The following is a 16,266-nucleotide window of genomic DNA, read 5'->3' as shown; positions in this document are numbered from 1 at the left end:
TTTACACTTTGCAACTTGATTTTATGTTTCACCAAAAATTCCATAAATACTTTGCAAGGAGAAATTATCCTTAAAACTTTAAACCCATAAAACTATGTCAAATATATAATTATTTATGAAATCAATTATTATAATTTTATTGGAAAATAATTATTTTAATAAAACATGGAATACAGATTTAATATATTTTTTTATGACTCAAATAATTTAAATGTAATTTTAACACAGGTTTAAAATTAAATTAATCCAAACTATAATATTAAACTAATTCTAAACTTTTAAATTTATTTATATATTCAAAATTATAATTTAATAATACATATTACCAAATATATAATTATTTATGAAATCAATTATTATAATTTTATTAGAAAATAATTATTTTAATAAAACATGAAATACAAATTTAATATATTTTTTTATAACTCAAATAATTTAAATGTAATTTTAACACATGTTTAAAATTAAATTAATCCAAACTATAATATTAAACTAATTCTAAAATTTTAAATTTATTTATATATTCAAAATTATAATTTAATAATACATATTACAATTATAATATTTTTTATTGATTGATTGAGGAAGATCTACACATACGATTGGTTATCATAGTCGACTTTTCGAAACATCCACCCATATCCATTTTTAAGACTTGACGAAATGTGAAGAGCATAAAGAATAATAAATATATGAAAGATATGTTATTCAATTTTTTTATTCATTAAATTTTAGTAAGTACAAAATGATTTGAATGCCCATATCAAATGTTTTTAGTAAACAAAAGATGATATTTTTTATTTTATTTTTAATAATTTTTTTGGTAAAATTTTTGAAAAAATTAATTTAGTATTAATTTTCTTTTAACCTTAAATATATTTTTTTATATTGAAATAGAAATTATAATTTTATTAAAACTTATATCATTATGCGGCTAAGAGTCTATCTTTCTAGGATGTATGGAAACATGTTAATGGCTCAAGACCCATAGATATCTGGTAAGAGTGAAGGTCTATCCCTAAGCATCACTAAGAGTTTATCTTCCTAAGATGTAAGGAAACATGTTAATGGCTCAAGACCCATAGATATCTGGTAAGAGTGAAGGTCTATCCCTAAGAATCACTAACAGATAATTCCAGATAACATATTTTTTTGAATAACAATAATAGACCAATCTGCATTCACCAATGATAATTAAAAATAACTATCCTTAACTATCCTCTCTACTAATTCGAAAACTAAATTATAATATAATTTTCCATGATTAAAAAAAACATCTACCAATTTTCTGATACTAAATCCATTACCTATTTTCTATATAATATTTGCATTAACGATATTTTGAAAATGCAGAAAGATACCCATTGTATGAAAAATAAAACAATGTGATTCATATATGATTGCTAAGGATATGAATATTAAAATTCACTCAAATTGAAATCAAAACCAATCCATGAGTCAAGACCATTCTTAATTTTCATTTTGATCGGAGGGGATGTAATTTGAAAATGTTTCATTAACCTTATATTTGGTGAATAATATTAATTATAATTTAATCTAATGATAATATAATATAATGTTGTTTAAATTTATAATTTTGAAGAATATAATTGATTGTAATTATAAATTCAATTTTTTTTATTATTTTATGCGGTGTAACTAAGTATTTATTTTTAAAAATATGTAATAAAATTTTTAATTATAGAAATTTATTCTCATTTTATCGTGGAGATTTTTAATATCCAAATAATTTTATTATGATACCATGGGTTAATGTTATGGCTTATCAATACTATATGCCCAAAATTTCATAACGCATTTCATATGACACTGTTTATATGACATAGGAAAAAATAGGCACAATTACTTTAGAAATAAAACTCAACTATTGTTTTGCGTATACTCTTAAGAATATTGTAGAATATTTTATGTTGGTTAAATATCTACCATCCAACTAATAATTATTGATAATTAAATTAAAATTTTGGAAGCCCTATTCCAAAATAGACATGCCTATAAACCCAAATATTTTGTGGATATTCTATACCATCCACGTATTACTTATTGATAATTAAATTTAAATTATGGAAACTCAATCGAGGTAATAATTGATTTAATTCTATAATTTATGGAATAGATATGCATAATTGATTTGATTTTAATCATTTTATAAAAAATTAAGATATAATACTTATGAAGATTTTGTTCGTTAAAATCTAATGTACATGAAACAAGAAAAAACCATTTGATTGATATTAAGTATTACACGTATTGTAGAAGTGTAAAATACAACAAAATGTAAATTGCAAAATAAAAGAAATTCAAAGTTCAACTCATTTGGCAGGTAAACATGTTTGTAATACATTTGACATGTCATAAATACATTACCTTAGTAGCACACTACACATAGTTTATCTTTCCAAGCACACATTATTATTGGTTTGCATAACTATTTAAACTATTTATCAATGCTTTATGAAAAAAAGGGTTTGATTTAGAGTTTACACAATTGGTTATATCTATAGTGGATATTTGCTCAAATTCCAATTCCATATTTGATAATATGACCACATTTTGTCACATGATAGACATTGGCCTTATTAGTCCCTGCTAAGATATGACTCTAGCAATAGATTTTCTCATTGACCACATTAGTTTAACATTGACTAATGCAATCTATAATGTTTAACTTTGAATAGATATGACTCTAGCAATAGATTTGGTCATTGACCACAATTAGTTTAACATTGACTAATGCAATCTATAATGTTCAACTTTGAATATATATGACTCTAGCAATAGATTTGGTCATTGACCACAATTAGTTTAACATTGACTAATGCAATCTATAATGTTTAACTTTGAATAGATATGACTCTAGCAAGATTTGGTCATTGACCACAATTAGTTTAACATTGACTAATGCAATCTATAATGTTTAACTTTGAATAGATATGACTCTAGCAATAGATTTTCTCATTAACCACAATTAGTTTAACATTGACTAATGAAATCTATAATGTTTAACTTTGAATTTTTTTCAAATATCATTAAAAATATATATTTTTTTCAAATATTTGATTGGACCATAACTTGATGGTAGCCTTTGTGCAATATAATGCCATATGGATAAGTGTCCCACATATTTTATCTTATAATTTTAAAGATTGTTGTGATATTCATACATGATTTTTAAATAATTATGTAGCGATTTTTTATTCTTAAGTTTTACAAGAAAACCATCCAAAATTAAAATCTTTAAAACTAATTCACACTTAGGTAAATAACATATTTACCATCAGTTAATTCTCATCATAATTTAAGCAAGTCATTGTATAAAAAATGGATAGGAATACGATGTAAATAAATATACTTACAATGAATTATTTCCCACCATTATTTATGGAAGAGTAGAATTGTAAATGTGTACACATATCAATTTATTAGTTCTTGCCAAAGAAAGACTATATCATTCCATTTGCTTATTAATCATTGTTAATTCAACATTGATCAATTCAAACTATAATGTTTTATTTGATTTTTTCTAAAACATAATTTCTAACTTCATTGGCAGGCACTTAGCTGTCTTCTAACACTTTTTTTTAACACTTTTTTTTTTAGAGTGGTTCACAGACACCCTAGTCAACGGGTGGCGCTACGTCCACAAAAAAATTTGCGCTGACGCCCCTAGGCCTACTGCAAGACCTGACCCCAAGGGCTTCGGGGAGAATGGACTCTATGACCTCTCGATGGCGAGGCACTGATTTTGACCAACTGAGCTAAGCCTTGGGGCTTAGCTGTCGTCTAACACTTATTTTAAATGATTTGTTAATTTTGCATTCAATACATTTACATATAATAAAAAATTAACCTCCTCTTCTTTAGTGTTCCTTTCCCCTTTCGTGGTATGAGGTATGCTAATCAAATAGAAATTAAAAAAAAAAACATCATAATCTTATTAAAACCCATATCAACACATTCTAATGACAAACTCAAAAAAGTCACCTCTTTATGCTATTTGAATGAATGAATAATATTTTAACATCCACGAAACTAAAAATAGTCTATGGGATTACCAACCTCCCTGTTTTTTTGTCTTTTGCAATTCAATCCTTTTCTTACTCAAATTGATGATGAACTGACCGAACCTTCTACCAATCTCCTCACTTAAAAGACAATGCCAAAAATTTGACATTAACATATTGCCATAAGTGTCCCTGATGTCTCTGAAAACATCACATTCCAAAATGAAATGCTTTTCCGATTCCACTGCTCTACAAGTGCAAAAAGTACACAACCGTTCTTCTCAAGCTTCTTTAGGTCTCTTCCACCCTCCCGTTTCACATCGAAGTTGATGCGAGTTAGTCTTAATTGAGCAATAAAAATCTTTGCTCCCCACGGAATGCTAGAGCCAATATACTCTTTTTGTTGGAGATCACAAATAGAGTTGAATTCTTCTTTCTATCCAACTTTTTTCCCCATATCCAAAACTTCTCCATAATAAATTTTTTTAACTCCATCTTCTTTGTAAGACATGCATTGAGATAAATATATCATTTCTCTAATTATTTACTATGCATTTTTACCCGACAAAACATATTCCATGAAAATGCCTTTTTACCCCGGCAAAACATGTTCCATGAAAATGGCTAACGTCACATTCGTCACACTCACGTCAGCTTCAAATTTTCGTATCATAAACCTGGTGACAAGCCCTGCCGCCACCACTTCAACGGACACGTAAACAGCTCCACCGTCAGTCGAATCCCGATCGCCGGTCGTAGAAAGACCGGTTACCGGTTTCCCGATTTTTCATTTTCCGTTCCGTCTGACAGCTTTTGGTCCGACAAATCGCATTGCCGTGCTGCAATCATCCAGTTTCTGTCAAACAGTTGGCCTACACTCCTATCTTTGCCTTTTCTCCGTGACTATTTCTATGAAGCTCATGATTCCGAGATGACTGAAAACAAAAGATTCCGCAAAATTCTTCATGCAATCCAGCTGATCCTGCCAAAATTTAGCCATTTTCTGCAACGAGGAAACCGAGAACCTAACCCTTAAAGTAATCAGGAAAAATCTGAAAAGTCACACGATCTCAGCTTCTGCCTACTTCTATCTATGCTGACCTTAAGAACGATCGTTCTGGTTTTGCGATTCTGCGAAGTTTAAGCTTAGGTTTTTATTCGTAAGATTAATGCTGATTTACAGTTTCAGATGTGAGAAAAACCACTAAGGCTATTGCAATGCCGGAATTTCAGCTTCAAGAGTCATATTTTTTTTTATTAATCTATTAGGGCAGGGCAGGAAATTTTGTGTCATTTCTCATATTATTCTCGAAGTACGATGAATTAAAATTGATTGCCGCAGATGGTGATAATTTTCTGAAAGTGCCATAATTCAAAATTAATCACAATATCAGTAATCATTATCAAAGAAATTCAGGAAATGGACCCCTCTTTATGGTTTTCTCAAAGCCCGAGAAACAAGATTCTTCACAGTTCTGTTGAATTGCCATAAACCAAAGTTGATCCCAGCACACTGTAATAATTTACTTAAAAGTGCTATAGGTTAACGTTGATCTCAATAAACTGTAATAATAATCAAGTAAATCGACTGACTCCTTACTTAAAACGTTAATCATCACCATGTAACCGGTGAGATTCGAACCTCCGTTATGCTCATAAAATTGCCCGTTTCCAACACCCGTGGATGGTCATCTGCCGTTTTAAGTTGTTTTCTGATGACGATAAATGAGAGCTGCAATCTTTGAAACATGAAAGGAGGTTCAATTATTGTTCTAGTTGTCAGAGTTTACCTAGGGTTTTTAGAGGCCGAGGAAAATATTTGAGGCAAAATTAAGCCTCCCCATGAGCCTATCGGATGAGAAATGCGTATCTGCCAAAATGAAGGGCCGAAGGAGAAGGCGTGGAGAGGTATTTGTTTGCCGTATGCAATCTCTAATTTGAGGCATGGAGGCTTTTGAACTCTGTGTGCAGTGTGATTAGGAGCTCATTTTCCACTTTTTCCGATATCTTAATTGTATAAATGCAGATGGACAGTTGGCTTGAAATCTATTTTCTCCGGTGTACATGCCTGCAGTTATTCTGGCCTGCTATTGTAATGAAAAAATGGCTCAATATCAAGCCTAGGGAGGACGAGTTCAGTGCGGACGAAAAAGACACTGAAAGCGATTTTGATGAAGAAGGTATGTATGCCTTTTGATTGTATCAATGAGAAAATTATGAATTGAATAATGCAGTAGAAAGCTATGTTTCAACTTTGAGATTTGAATCCCATGAGATGCCATTTCTGGGTTGATTCATCATCACAGTATAATCTGTATCTCCTTGTTGCTTCTAGATGCAAAAAGTGTTGAAAGGGAACCAGCTAGCCCAACTAGCCCAGCTACTCCGGCTAGCAACAATGTCAGCCACCAATCTGTATCGCGTTTTCAGGCTACTGGTAAGGACTTGCTCTATGTCATTTCTTGCAAACCAGTTAGAAATGACTGCTGGGTGATATCACATTGATTTAAATTCCAAAACGCAACACATTTCATGATTCACCCCAAACATTGTAGTTGGAATTTGTTTTTCATCGTTTTGCTTGAAGTAGCAAGTTTGTCTTGTGGTTATGCATACAACATCCTGAGTGAATTATCACCAAGATGTGTGAATTGTGGGTGCAGTTGCAGCAACTGTCCCAAATTTAAGGATTGGGAGTGCGGTATCCCAGAAATCTGCTACTGCGTATTTTAACCACGGCCATTTAGGGCCTGCAAATAATCCTGCTAATGAAATATCAACACCAGAGCAGAAGGCTGAAAGCCATGCTAATGATGTATCTATTGGAAATCAGCTAGAACAACCATGTGATTGTGAGGACATGAATAAGTCCATTTACCATGACTTGGCTCAACATGGTGATTCCCCTGAAATGGTCCCTGTAGAGAGTGCTGCTGCCCTGCCATCATCTGAGTCAATTCAGAATTGTCTTCAGTTTGCCATGAAATTAGTAGCAGTCAGTTTATCTGAGCTGTACCACGAATTTGAAAATCCTCAAGTGAAGATTTCCAGGCTAAGAAAAGTCCAAAAGTTGATACTTACAATTTTCTTCAGATAAACATAATAGTGAAAGTTTACAAGCTATCCTTGAAGAGGAAGTTTGAAGGCTTGCAGTTTGTGGGGTGTATTTCAACTTATTGTTTGGCTTTCAAATTGTGAGGTCTATTTCTACTTATTTTCTGGCTTGCAGTTTGTGGGGAAATGGTGCAGTTTTTGGTTTGGTTTCCTTTGCCATTTGGCAATTCCAAGTTGCTGGTTTGGATCAGAAACGATTTGCCACCCTAGTGTGGTAAATCCAGTAACAGAGTTGATCACATCTATGATTGTGCATGTGATTATTAAATCTCTCACACCTTTTTCTCTGTGTTTCCATTGAATTTTAGGGATTCCATCAGAGCGTTTCTTGCGTAGACTAAGAAGAGGCAAATCGGAGACAATGCGAGCACAGTACATAGACACCAAAGAAATCAAGTTAGTCAATTTCATATTTGCTCCAGTTTTTCTGATCTTTATTGATTTAGGGTATGGAGCCACAACTCACTTTTCGTAATATTTCTTCTTTGTTCTTGGCAGAATATTAGTAGGCACTTGGAATGTTGGTGGAAATGTGCCACCCAATGATTTGGATATTGAGGACTGGCTAGGTAAACAAGAGCAAGCAGATATGTATGTCCTTGGGTAATTTTCTTGATTGAACTTGCCTTATTTGAATCTTGCCATTGATTATTCTCTAGCTATGCTTCATTTGATTTCAGGTTTGTTATCATCTGAACGAAAAGAAAATAGGCTATATTGAATGAGAAAATTGATTACAAATGGGAAAACATCAGCCTCTTTGCTAGAATTTCGATTTTCTACCCCTCTGAACTCTGTATTCATCATTTCAATTTCATGGAAGGTTATCTGTCTCTATTTCTCATGGGGCAGAAGCTTAGAAAACTGAATTATGTAGATTTGTAAATTTGTATGGTTATGAAATTTGCTCAGAGATGAGATATAATTCTGTTGGACTAGACCTCTCTTCTACTTCCGAATTTCCATAACAAGCCTTAGTTATATGTGTTGTAAATGCCTTCTGGTTGTAATAATCCCATAGCAACCCTAAGGTTCGCTAGTTCTCATTCATGGCAATTTTTGTCTGTGCAGTTTCCAAGAGATAGTTCCTTTGAATGCTGGTAATATTTTCGGTGCTGAGGATAATAGCCCCGTATCCAAGTGGGAAGCTATCATTCGTAGAACATTGAATAGGACACGCCAAGCTAAATCCAAGTGTAAATGCTATAGTGCTCCTCCTTCGCCATCGAGGGTCAAGGCATCTGATGCTTCTGACACCATTGCAGATGAAATACTATCTCCTGAAAAAGATGTGGCTAGCAATGAAGATGTTAATTTGTTGTCTGAAAGCATTGGAAAAGATACCATCAGAGATTGGTTAGATTCTAGTAATCTATATAGCTTCAGGAGAGTCTCCAGCTTCTCAGGGAGAGCAGGATCAACCTGGCCAGAAGAGTTAATTGATTCAGCAGTACAAGATTTAAAATCCAGTGTCAATTTAAAGAGGAGCTACAACAGTTCTGGAAGAATTGGAATGAAATGGTTGGAGCCTTTGTCGGACTCAGAAATGCGAGCTCTATCACCTGGTTCTAAATTAAGGAGAATGTATACAATTTCTGAAATTGGATTGAGCTGGCCAGAGCAGCCATTGGATTCAGAAACACAAGATTTACTGTCCAATGTTTCTTCCTTCAAGAAAAGTGATTTCAATGAAGAACCGAGGAATTTCCTGGAGACACTTTCATCATCAAATGTTGATGTGTCACCTACAAAACCTAAAAGGGTCAGGGAACGCTATGTACGAATAGTTAGTAAGCAGATGGTTGGAATATTTGTATCAGTTTGGGTTCTTCGAACTCTCAGGAGGCGTATTAACAACTTAAAAGTCTCCCCTATTGGTGTTGGTGTGATGGGCTACATTGGCAACAAGGTAATTTTTCTAATGATTTTATGCAAGAAAAACATTGATCTGCATACTGCAGCAGTTGATCATGCTCTAGAAGTTGTTTTGTTAGATATTCAGCATTATAATAGATCGTAGATTATCAGGTTGCTGCTAGTTTGTTCAAAGCATATATACAAGTAACTTCTCTTTGTTTTTCATCTGTAGGGTAGAAGATTTAGCAGTTCTTTAATTTATTTTAGTTGTTTAACATTACATTTTTGCAATCTTGATAATGTTGGAAATTTAGTACATACTATTTTTCATTGACTGATGCAACTGATGCCAATTTCATGCCTGTGTAAGTAATTCTTAAACTAACTTTCATATATTCTTAATACAAAATATATGCCCACTAAAAATTAATCTAATGTTAAAATTGGAATAAATCCTTGATAGTTTTTCTGAAAACATTTAAATTACCAATATACATGCACTGGACAAAACTGTTTTTTAGAATTAGTACATTTCATTTTTGATTGATCTGTGGGGAGCTATGAACCCCAATGCCACATTAACACAAGACAAACTCACTTTAAAATGCGAGGGAGAGAGATTTGAACCTTGCACAAGTGTTACCAGGATTGTGAGTTTGACTTGGATCAGGGCCAAAACAATTTTTTCCGGATCATCTCAGGTCAAACTCTGACTGTAATTAATTACAAGACCATCTCAATTTGATCAAGTAAAATTTGGGCTGACCGAGTCAACTGTTACATTCCCCTGCTAGGTCTTCTTGTCATTTTAGCTTTTGCTGGGAGTGTTGGGAGGGGGAGAGATTTAAAACTTGCACAAATGTTACCAGGATTGCGAGTTTGACTCACCATAATCTGAATTTGACTTGGATAGGGGCCAAAATGATCTTTTCCAAATTGTCCCAGATCAGACTTGACTGTGATTAAATTTTGGTTGATTGAGTCAACGGTTAAACTCCCTACAAAACCCCTTTTTTGACTAGTTTTTGTCATTTTCGTTGCTGGGTGCATCTCCTCTGCTGGATGATTTTCTCAACTGAAATGGACTGAACAGAGGTCATCTTGATGCATCTAGGGCGCCCACCAATGCTTTTTGTGCATCCACCAATGTATTTAGGGCAACTAGGTCATCAAAACACTGGGTTTTTTACACTCACCAAGCTTCATACCAGCTGGCAACTATGTTACAATATCGTTTTGGTCTTCTGAGGTACCAACTCACTTTTCCCCTCCTTTCATTGCTGATGTTAGTTATTTATGTCAAATAGCAGCTGCTTTTATTTATTTTTTTGACTGCTTTTGGAGCTGTTATTTAGGGTCTATTTTTTATTTTTCCCATTGTTGGTTTTCCAGGGGTTTCACTTTCAACTTCCAAAACTGTTAGCCTTTTTCTTCCCAGTGTTCCTTCCAAACAGAAGCAACCCTTCTCTCCCACAAGCTTTTTAAACAATGAAAATGCTAAGGGAGGTCTTTGCTTGGATTTATTTTGAAAAAATTCTATGATGAATGTTTGAGTGATTTTGCCAAGTCGATGGACAGTATGCACCTTGTTGTAAAATGTGGTTGCACTACTACAACACAACAGCAATTTGTTAAAATATCCTAAAACCAACAATCTAAGCAAACATATCAGATCTAGTTACTTGGCTGGTAGTATTAACTTTTGTATGCAGTGGAAAACAAGAAAAGCAATCACATAAAGTACACAAATATTTCTGCCTTCTAGATCAGTTCATCATTCAAAATTATCTTCAGAACTTACAAGAGCTCCCTCATAGGGAAAAATGGCTCTGAGAATTAATCAAACAAACAACAAACCTGAAAATTACAGTTTGCATGAAAATCGAGGCAGCCTACCCTCAAATCCATATGACGGTATGGAATCCGTACAGCAGTAGAATCCATATGCACTGTGGTATAGACTGCTCTGCTGGGCTGTCTGGTTGCTCCTGTCCTTGCTGCTAAATGTCTGCCTGTCTTGCTGAAGACTGACTACCTTCTCCTTGCTGAAATACTACTGAAATTCTCGCCCATGGATGAAAATCAGATCTCTGATTTGCTCTTCCACACTCACGTAATTTGTGAAATGAATGTTCAGTGTGTCTTTGCTATTTCTCTCTCTTTCTTTTATAACTTTGACATGAGCCAATAACCTGAGTTTCAATGGTTGAGATCTAACTGTGAGATCAATGGCTCTCTTTTAATTAAATTATTAAATGACCCACTTTAGTCACTTTATTATTTAAAAATCACTTTAATAAAATAATGTTCATTTAATTATTTAATCAATAAAAGGAACTTCTGGAACCAAAAACTTCGATGAGGGATTCTTGGAGCTCTGCAACCCTAATGACCTTGCGGCCATGAGGTAGGCAGCGCGGAACACCTCGAAAACAAGCGGATCGGCACGGAAAGAAGTGGATAGGCGGCTCAGATATGGCAGAAGAGACTAGGAGGGGAGAGATCCCCTCCTACAGAGACGCAACAGCGGGAGAAGGAACGAGCAACAGCAAAGCGGAGGCTGAACAAAGGACACCGGGACCAGTCCTGGGAGCCCGCTGGCAAGCAGGAAGTAAAGGAAAATGTCTACCCTGCGCAGCGGAGAAACTAAGGTTTGTCATTCCAATGAACAAACTGGAAAGGTACAGAAGTTATATGAAAGACCATGCAATGATCTGCAAGTTCATTGGAGTCTGGCCCTCAGAGAAAGAACTGACAAGATGGATCCAGCAGAAATGGCAGCCACGCGGCCACATTGAACTGAAGCTAGGCGCACGAGGATTCTTTATGGTAATCTTCTCAAACCTGCAAGACAAAGAAAAAGTTTTTGAAAATGGCCCATATTTCCATAACAATGCAGGTTTATTTATGAGGTATTGGGAGGAATGCTATAACCCGGATAAAGAAAAAATTTTAGCAGCATCTGTATGGGTTACACTGTTTGGACTGCCTATGGATTTCTGGGACCTAGAGATACTTGAAGGGATAGGGAATACCATAGGCAGCTTTGTAAAGATAGCAAAATCAACTAAAAGAGGAAGATACACCTCGTATGCAAGAATATGTGTTTATATGAACATTGCAAACCCAATACCAGGTGCAGTCGAACTAGAATATCATGAGGAGGTCTGGCAGCAGGCATTGGACTATGAACACATTCCTTTTAGATGCAGAAAATGCCATGAATATGGACACCTTTTCAAGGAATGCCCCTTAAATGTAGAGGAAGAGGAAAGAAAAACTAAGCTACAGAGGAAAACCACCGAGGATAATGAGGGGTTTCAAGAAATAAAAATTAAGAAACGACCTACTAGAGAAACCCCGAAGGATGGAAGGAAAGAACAACAAACCAAAGGAAAAGAGACAAATAGGTTCGAAATATTACAAACAGAAGAAGGAGAAGAAGAAACTCGAGGTATGGACTACCAAGAGGAACCAGATCAGGAAGATAGAACAAATCAGGATGTCAACAGCAACAAGCAGAAAGATAAAGGAGAAATAGAGGAAAAGGGGAGAACAGAAAAGGAGGAACACTAGGAGAATGAAGTAATGGAAGTCGACACAAACAAAGGGGACGATCCCACAACAGAAGAGGAAATTTTGAGAAACCTTCTGGATAAGTGGCGAAACCTGGACGAGCGGTTTATCCCAGAAGAAGATAAGAAATTATACAAAGAAATATTCCAAAAATACAAAGAAAAACGGGAGCACGGAACTACAGGGATGAATGAACAGTTAGGAACACCACATGACAATAGCCAGGAACATCAAAACAAAGGGAAAGGAGGGAAAAACGAGGCCGAAAGAACCTACAAGAATCAATTCAAGTCATGGGAGAAATGCTAGTCAATACAGGAAGAGTAGTGCCGCTTTCAGCGGTCTTCCAACAAACAAACCAACCTTCCCAATGATTATTACATCATGGAATATAAGAGGGCTTAACAGTAAGGGTAAGCAAAGGTACCTGGCAGAGAGGATCAAAAAAGAAAAACCTCAAATTATGCTGCTTCAAGAAACAAAAATAACGGGGGCGAAAATGGAGGAAATTCTAAAAAAAATCAAGCCCTCTTATGAAAGTATGACACTAGATTCAAAAGGGAGTGCAGGGGGTATTGCAATCTTATGGAATCCAGCAGAAGTAGTGGTCGACTTATGGATAGGAATGAGAAGGATTCTCTCAGGGAGATTCAGAATGATAGGGCATAAAGACTGGTTCCTTGTATCAGCGGTGTATGGACCTCACATTCCGATAGAGAGAGAGGCCTTCTTAACCCAGATGCTTCGACTGAGTAACCTGCACACAGAAAAACTGTGGGTGATAGCAGGAGATTTTAATATGATCACAACCACAACAGAAAAGAAAGGAGGACTACAACGGGAGGATGCAGACATGGAGAGATTTAGGGAGACCCAGACAGCCCTTCAATTGATTGACATAAATACTATCAACGGAAAATACACCTGGAATAATAGAAGAGGAGGCAGCAGGCAGATAGCCTCCAGATTGGACAGGTTCTTAGCAACAGAACACTTCCTTGGGAAAGATCTATTCTATGAAGCAACAATCTTACCTTGCCAAGGATCAGACCACTGGCCAATAAAACTTGAAATTGCCATGAACAATCAAAACCAGCACAAACCTTTCAGGTTTGAAGCCTTCTGGCTAAGAGACCCAACACTCATAGAAAAGATGGAAAACTGGTGGCAGAATAGTAAAGAGGAAATACAAGGCAAAAATAAGATGCAATCGCTCCAACTGAGACTTAAGGAGTTGAAAAGCAAACTTAAGACTTGGAACAAAGAAGAATTTGGCAACATACATAAAGACAAGGAACAGCTCCAAATAGCAATGAAAAGGATACAACAAAAAATAATAGAAGAAGGGAGAACAGAGGAGCTCGCGCAGGAAGAAGGAGGGGTGTTAATCAGATTGGAAGAAAGAAGAAAACAGGAGGAAATCCTATGGCGTCAAAAGTCAAGGGTACAGTGGCTAAAAGAGGGAGAACGAAACACAAAATTTTTCCACAGAGCGATGCAGCAACATAGGCAGCAGAATAGAATTTTCTCCCTAAAAAACAAACAAGGTAATAGGGTAATCTAGACAGAGGAAATGGAAAATCTCCTAATCCAACATTTCAAGGGCATATTGACAGAGCCACAAAGTAACATAGAAGAGAAGATAGCAAAGATAAGTCAATACATCCCAAAAAAGGTAAACAGGGAACAAAACCTGGCTCTCCTAAGGGTAATTACAGAGAAAGAGGTAGAGGAAGTAGTAAAGACAATGGCGAAAAATAAAGCTCTTGGCCCGGATGGATTCATAGCAGAGTTCTTTCAAGCAACATGGAGTTTTATGAAAAAAGACATTGTTAGTGCAGTAGAAGAATCAAGAAGCAATAAAAGAATGCATCCAGCATGGAATGCTACCTTTCTGGCATTAATACCAAAAGTAGAACAGGCTGAAGAACCTCATAGCTTCAGACCAATAGCTCTTTGTAATGTAATCTATAAAATTCTAGCTACAATAATGGTAAAAAGATTACAACCTCTACTCCCAGAATTGATAGCAAAAGAACAAACAGGGTTTGTGAAAGGAAGACAGATCGTGGATGGGATTGTCGTCGCTCAAGAGGCGATTCATTCCTTAAAGAGGACGGGAAATAAAGGAATGATGGTTAAACTGGACTTAGCAAAAGCCTATGATAAACTCAGCTGGCAATATCTCAAAAAAATTCTACAAGCATATGGATTTGATGAAAGATGGATAGCATGGATAATGTCCATGATATCCACTCCAAGTATGTCAATCCTACTAAATGGGACCCCTACAGACACTTTTAAACCATCCCGTGGCCTAAGACAGGGAGATCCACTTTCACCGTTCCTATTCATTTTAGCAGCGGATGGTTTAGGCTGTTTAATCAATGCAAAAGTAAGCAGAGGGGAATTTAAAGGGCTGAGATTATGGGGGGATGACTTAACCATCACACATCAACAGTTCGTGGATGATGTAATGATGTACAACCAAGCAAATCTCAAGGAAGCAAAAAAATTAGAGGAGATCCTTACAGAATTCACAAAAGCTTCAGGAACAGAGGTGAATAAGGAGAAAACTGAAATATTCTTCTTTAATACTCCAAGGGTGAGCCAGGCCTTCCTAGCAAGAACAATGGGGTTCAAAATAGGACAGTTTCCAACTAAATACTTAGGAGTACAACTGAGTGATCAACAGAATAGAATAATGAATTGGAAAGGATTGATAAGGAAAATTCAAAAAAGAATGGACAATTGGACGTTCAGAACGCTCAATACCCCGAGCCGCCTTATACTCTTGAAGTCTGTTCTTCAAGCTATGCCAATCTATCAGATGGCTAGTCAAGCGATCCCTAAAACCATATGTCAGAAAATGGTGCAACTCTTCAAAGATTTTCTGTGGCAAGGGTCAAATAAATAAAAAAAGTGGGCTTTACTTTCATGGACCTGGTTAAGCAAGTCCGTCAACGAGGGAGGCCTAGGACTAAGAGACCCCTACATATTAAACCAAGTCATGGGGGCAAAATTATGGTGGAGATGGGTTCAAGGAGGGAACGACCTATGGAAACGGCTTTGGGAAAAGAAATATGAGATAGCAAGGACTCCGGAAGGAAAACTCCGAACACTAGCAGAAAGGAAAGGCTCAGCCATTTGGAACCTGGCAAGCATGAACAGAGCCTTGATAAGAGACAACAACTTCTGGGAAATTCGAGAGGGGGATAAAGCAGACTTTTGGCAGGAGGCATGGCAACAGAGAGGAATCCTGAGCTAGGAACTCCAGCTCCAAGAAATCCATCAGTACACAACCCAAATAGTGGAAGATGCAGTAAGAAACTATTGGGAAGTGGAACAAAATAGTTACTGGAGAAAATGGAAGATGAAGAGCGACTGGCCCGAAGCCCCAGAAACTGAACAATGGATAATTTATCAAAAAGAAATGGCAACCAGGAAAATTGCAATTAAAGAAGGAACATATATACTAAGATGGGGTAAACGCATAAAAGGCATGTTCACAATCTCAGAAGGTTACCATATAAAGATAGGAGGAGGTGGAAATGCAGATACAAAAAAATGGAAAAGAATATGGCAGTTAAAAACTTGGCCAAAAGTGGTGTTTTTTACCTGGACAGTGATGCATGGGCGCGCCCTGACTTGGGACCAATTAAGAAGGAAAGGGACGCATGGGCCCTCGCGATGT

The 16,266-nt window shown here is 35.8% G+C and overlaps 1 protein-coding gene across 4 annotated transcripts in view; it reads left to right on the top strand.

The window, feature by feature from the left end:
• The first annotated feature begins 4,859 nt into the window (after positions 1–4,859).
• The window catches only part of LOC149182898 (type I inositol polyphosphate 5-phosphatase 1-like), a 291,600-nt gene continuing 280,193 nt past the window's right edge, over positions 4,860–16,266 (top strand). The window contains exons 1-6 of one of the 4 annotated variants that reach the window (XM_089416990.1): positions 4,860–5,933; positions 6,052–6,205; positions 6,361–6,462; positions 7,448–7,535; positions 7,638–7,730; positions 8,211–9,048. In XM_089416990.1, coding sequence (XP_089273116.1) covers positions 5,868–5,933; positions 6,052–6,205; positions 6,361–6,462; positions 7,448–7,535; positions 7,638–7,730; positions 8,211–9,048 — 1,341 coding nt within the window. In that variant the 5' untranslated portion in view covers positions 4,860–5,867. Of the gene's footprint in view, positions 5,934–6,051; positions 6,206–6,360; positions 6,463–7,447; positions 7,536–7,637; positions 7,743–8,210; positions 9,049–16,266 lie in introns of all 4 variants that reach the window. The other 3 variants (XM_089416989.1, XM_089416991.1, XM_089416987.1) reach the window with 3 other exon arrangements.

This window comes from Pinus tabuliformis, chromosome 3_2 (assembly GCF_031772625.1).
Source record: "Pinus tabuliformis cultivar Carrire ecotype Pingquan chromosome 3_2, CPIR1, whole genome shotgun sequence".
In the NCBI taxonomy this organism is placed as follows: Eukaryota; Viridiplantae; Streptophyta; class Pinopsida; order Pinales; family Pinaceae; genus Pinus; species Pinus tabuliformis.
Note: the sequence above shows the minus strand (reverse complement) of the source record. Positions and strands in the feature narration are given on the sequence as shown.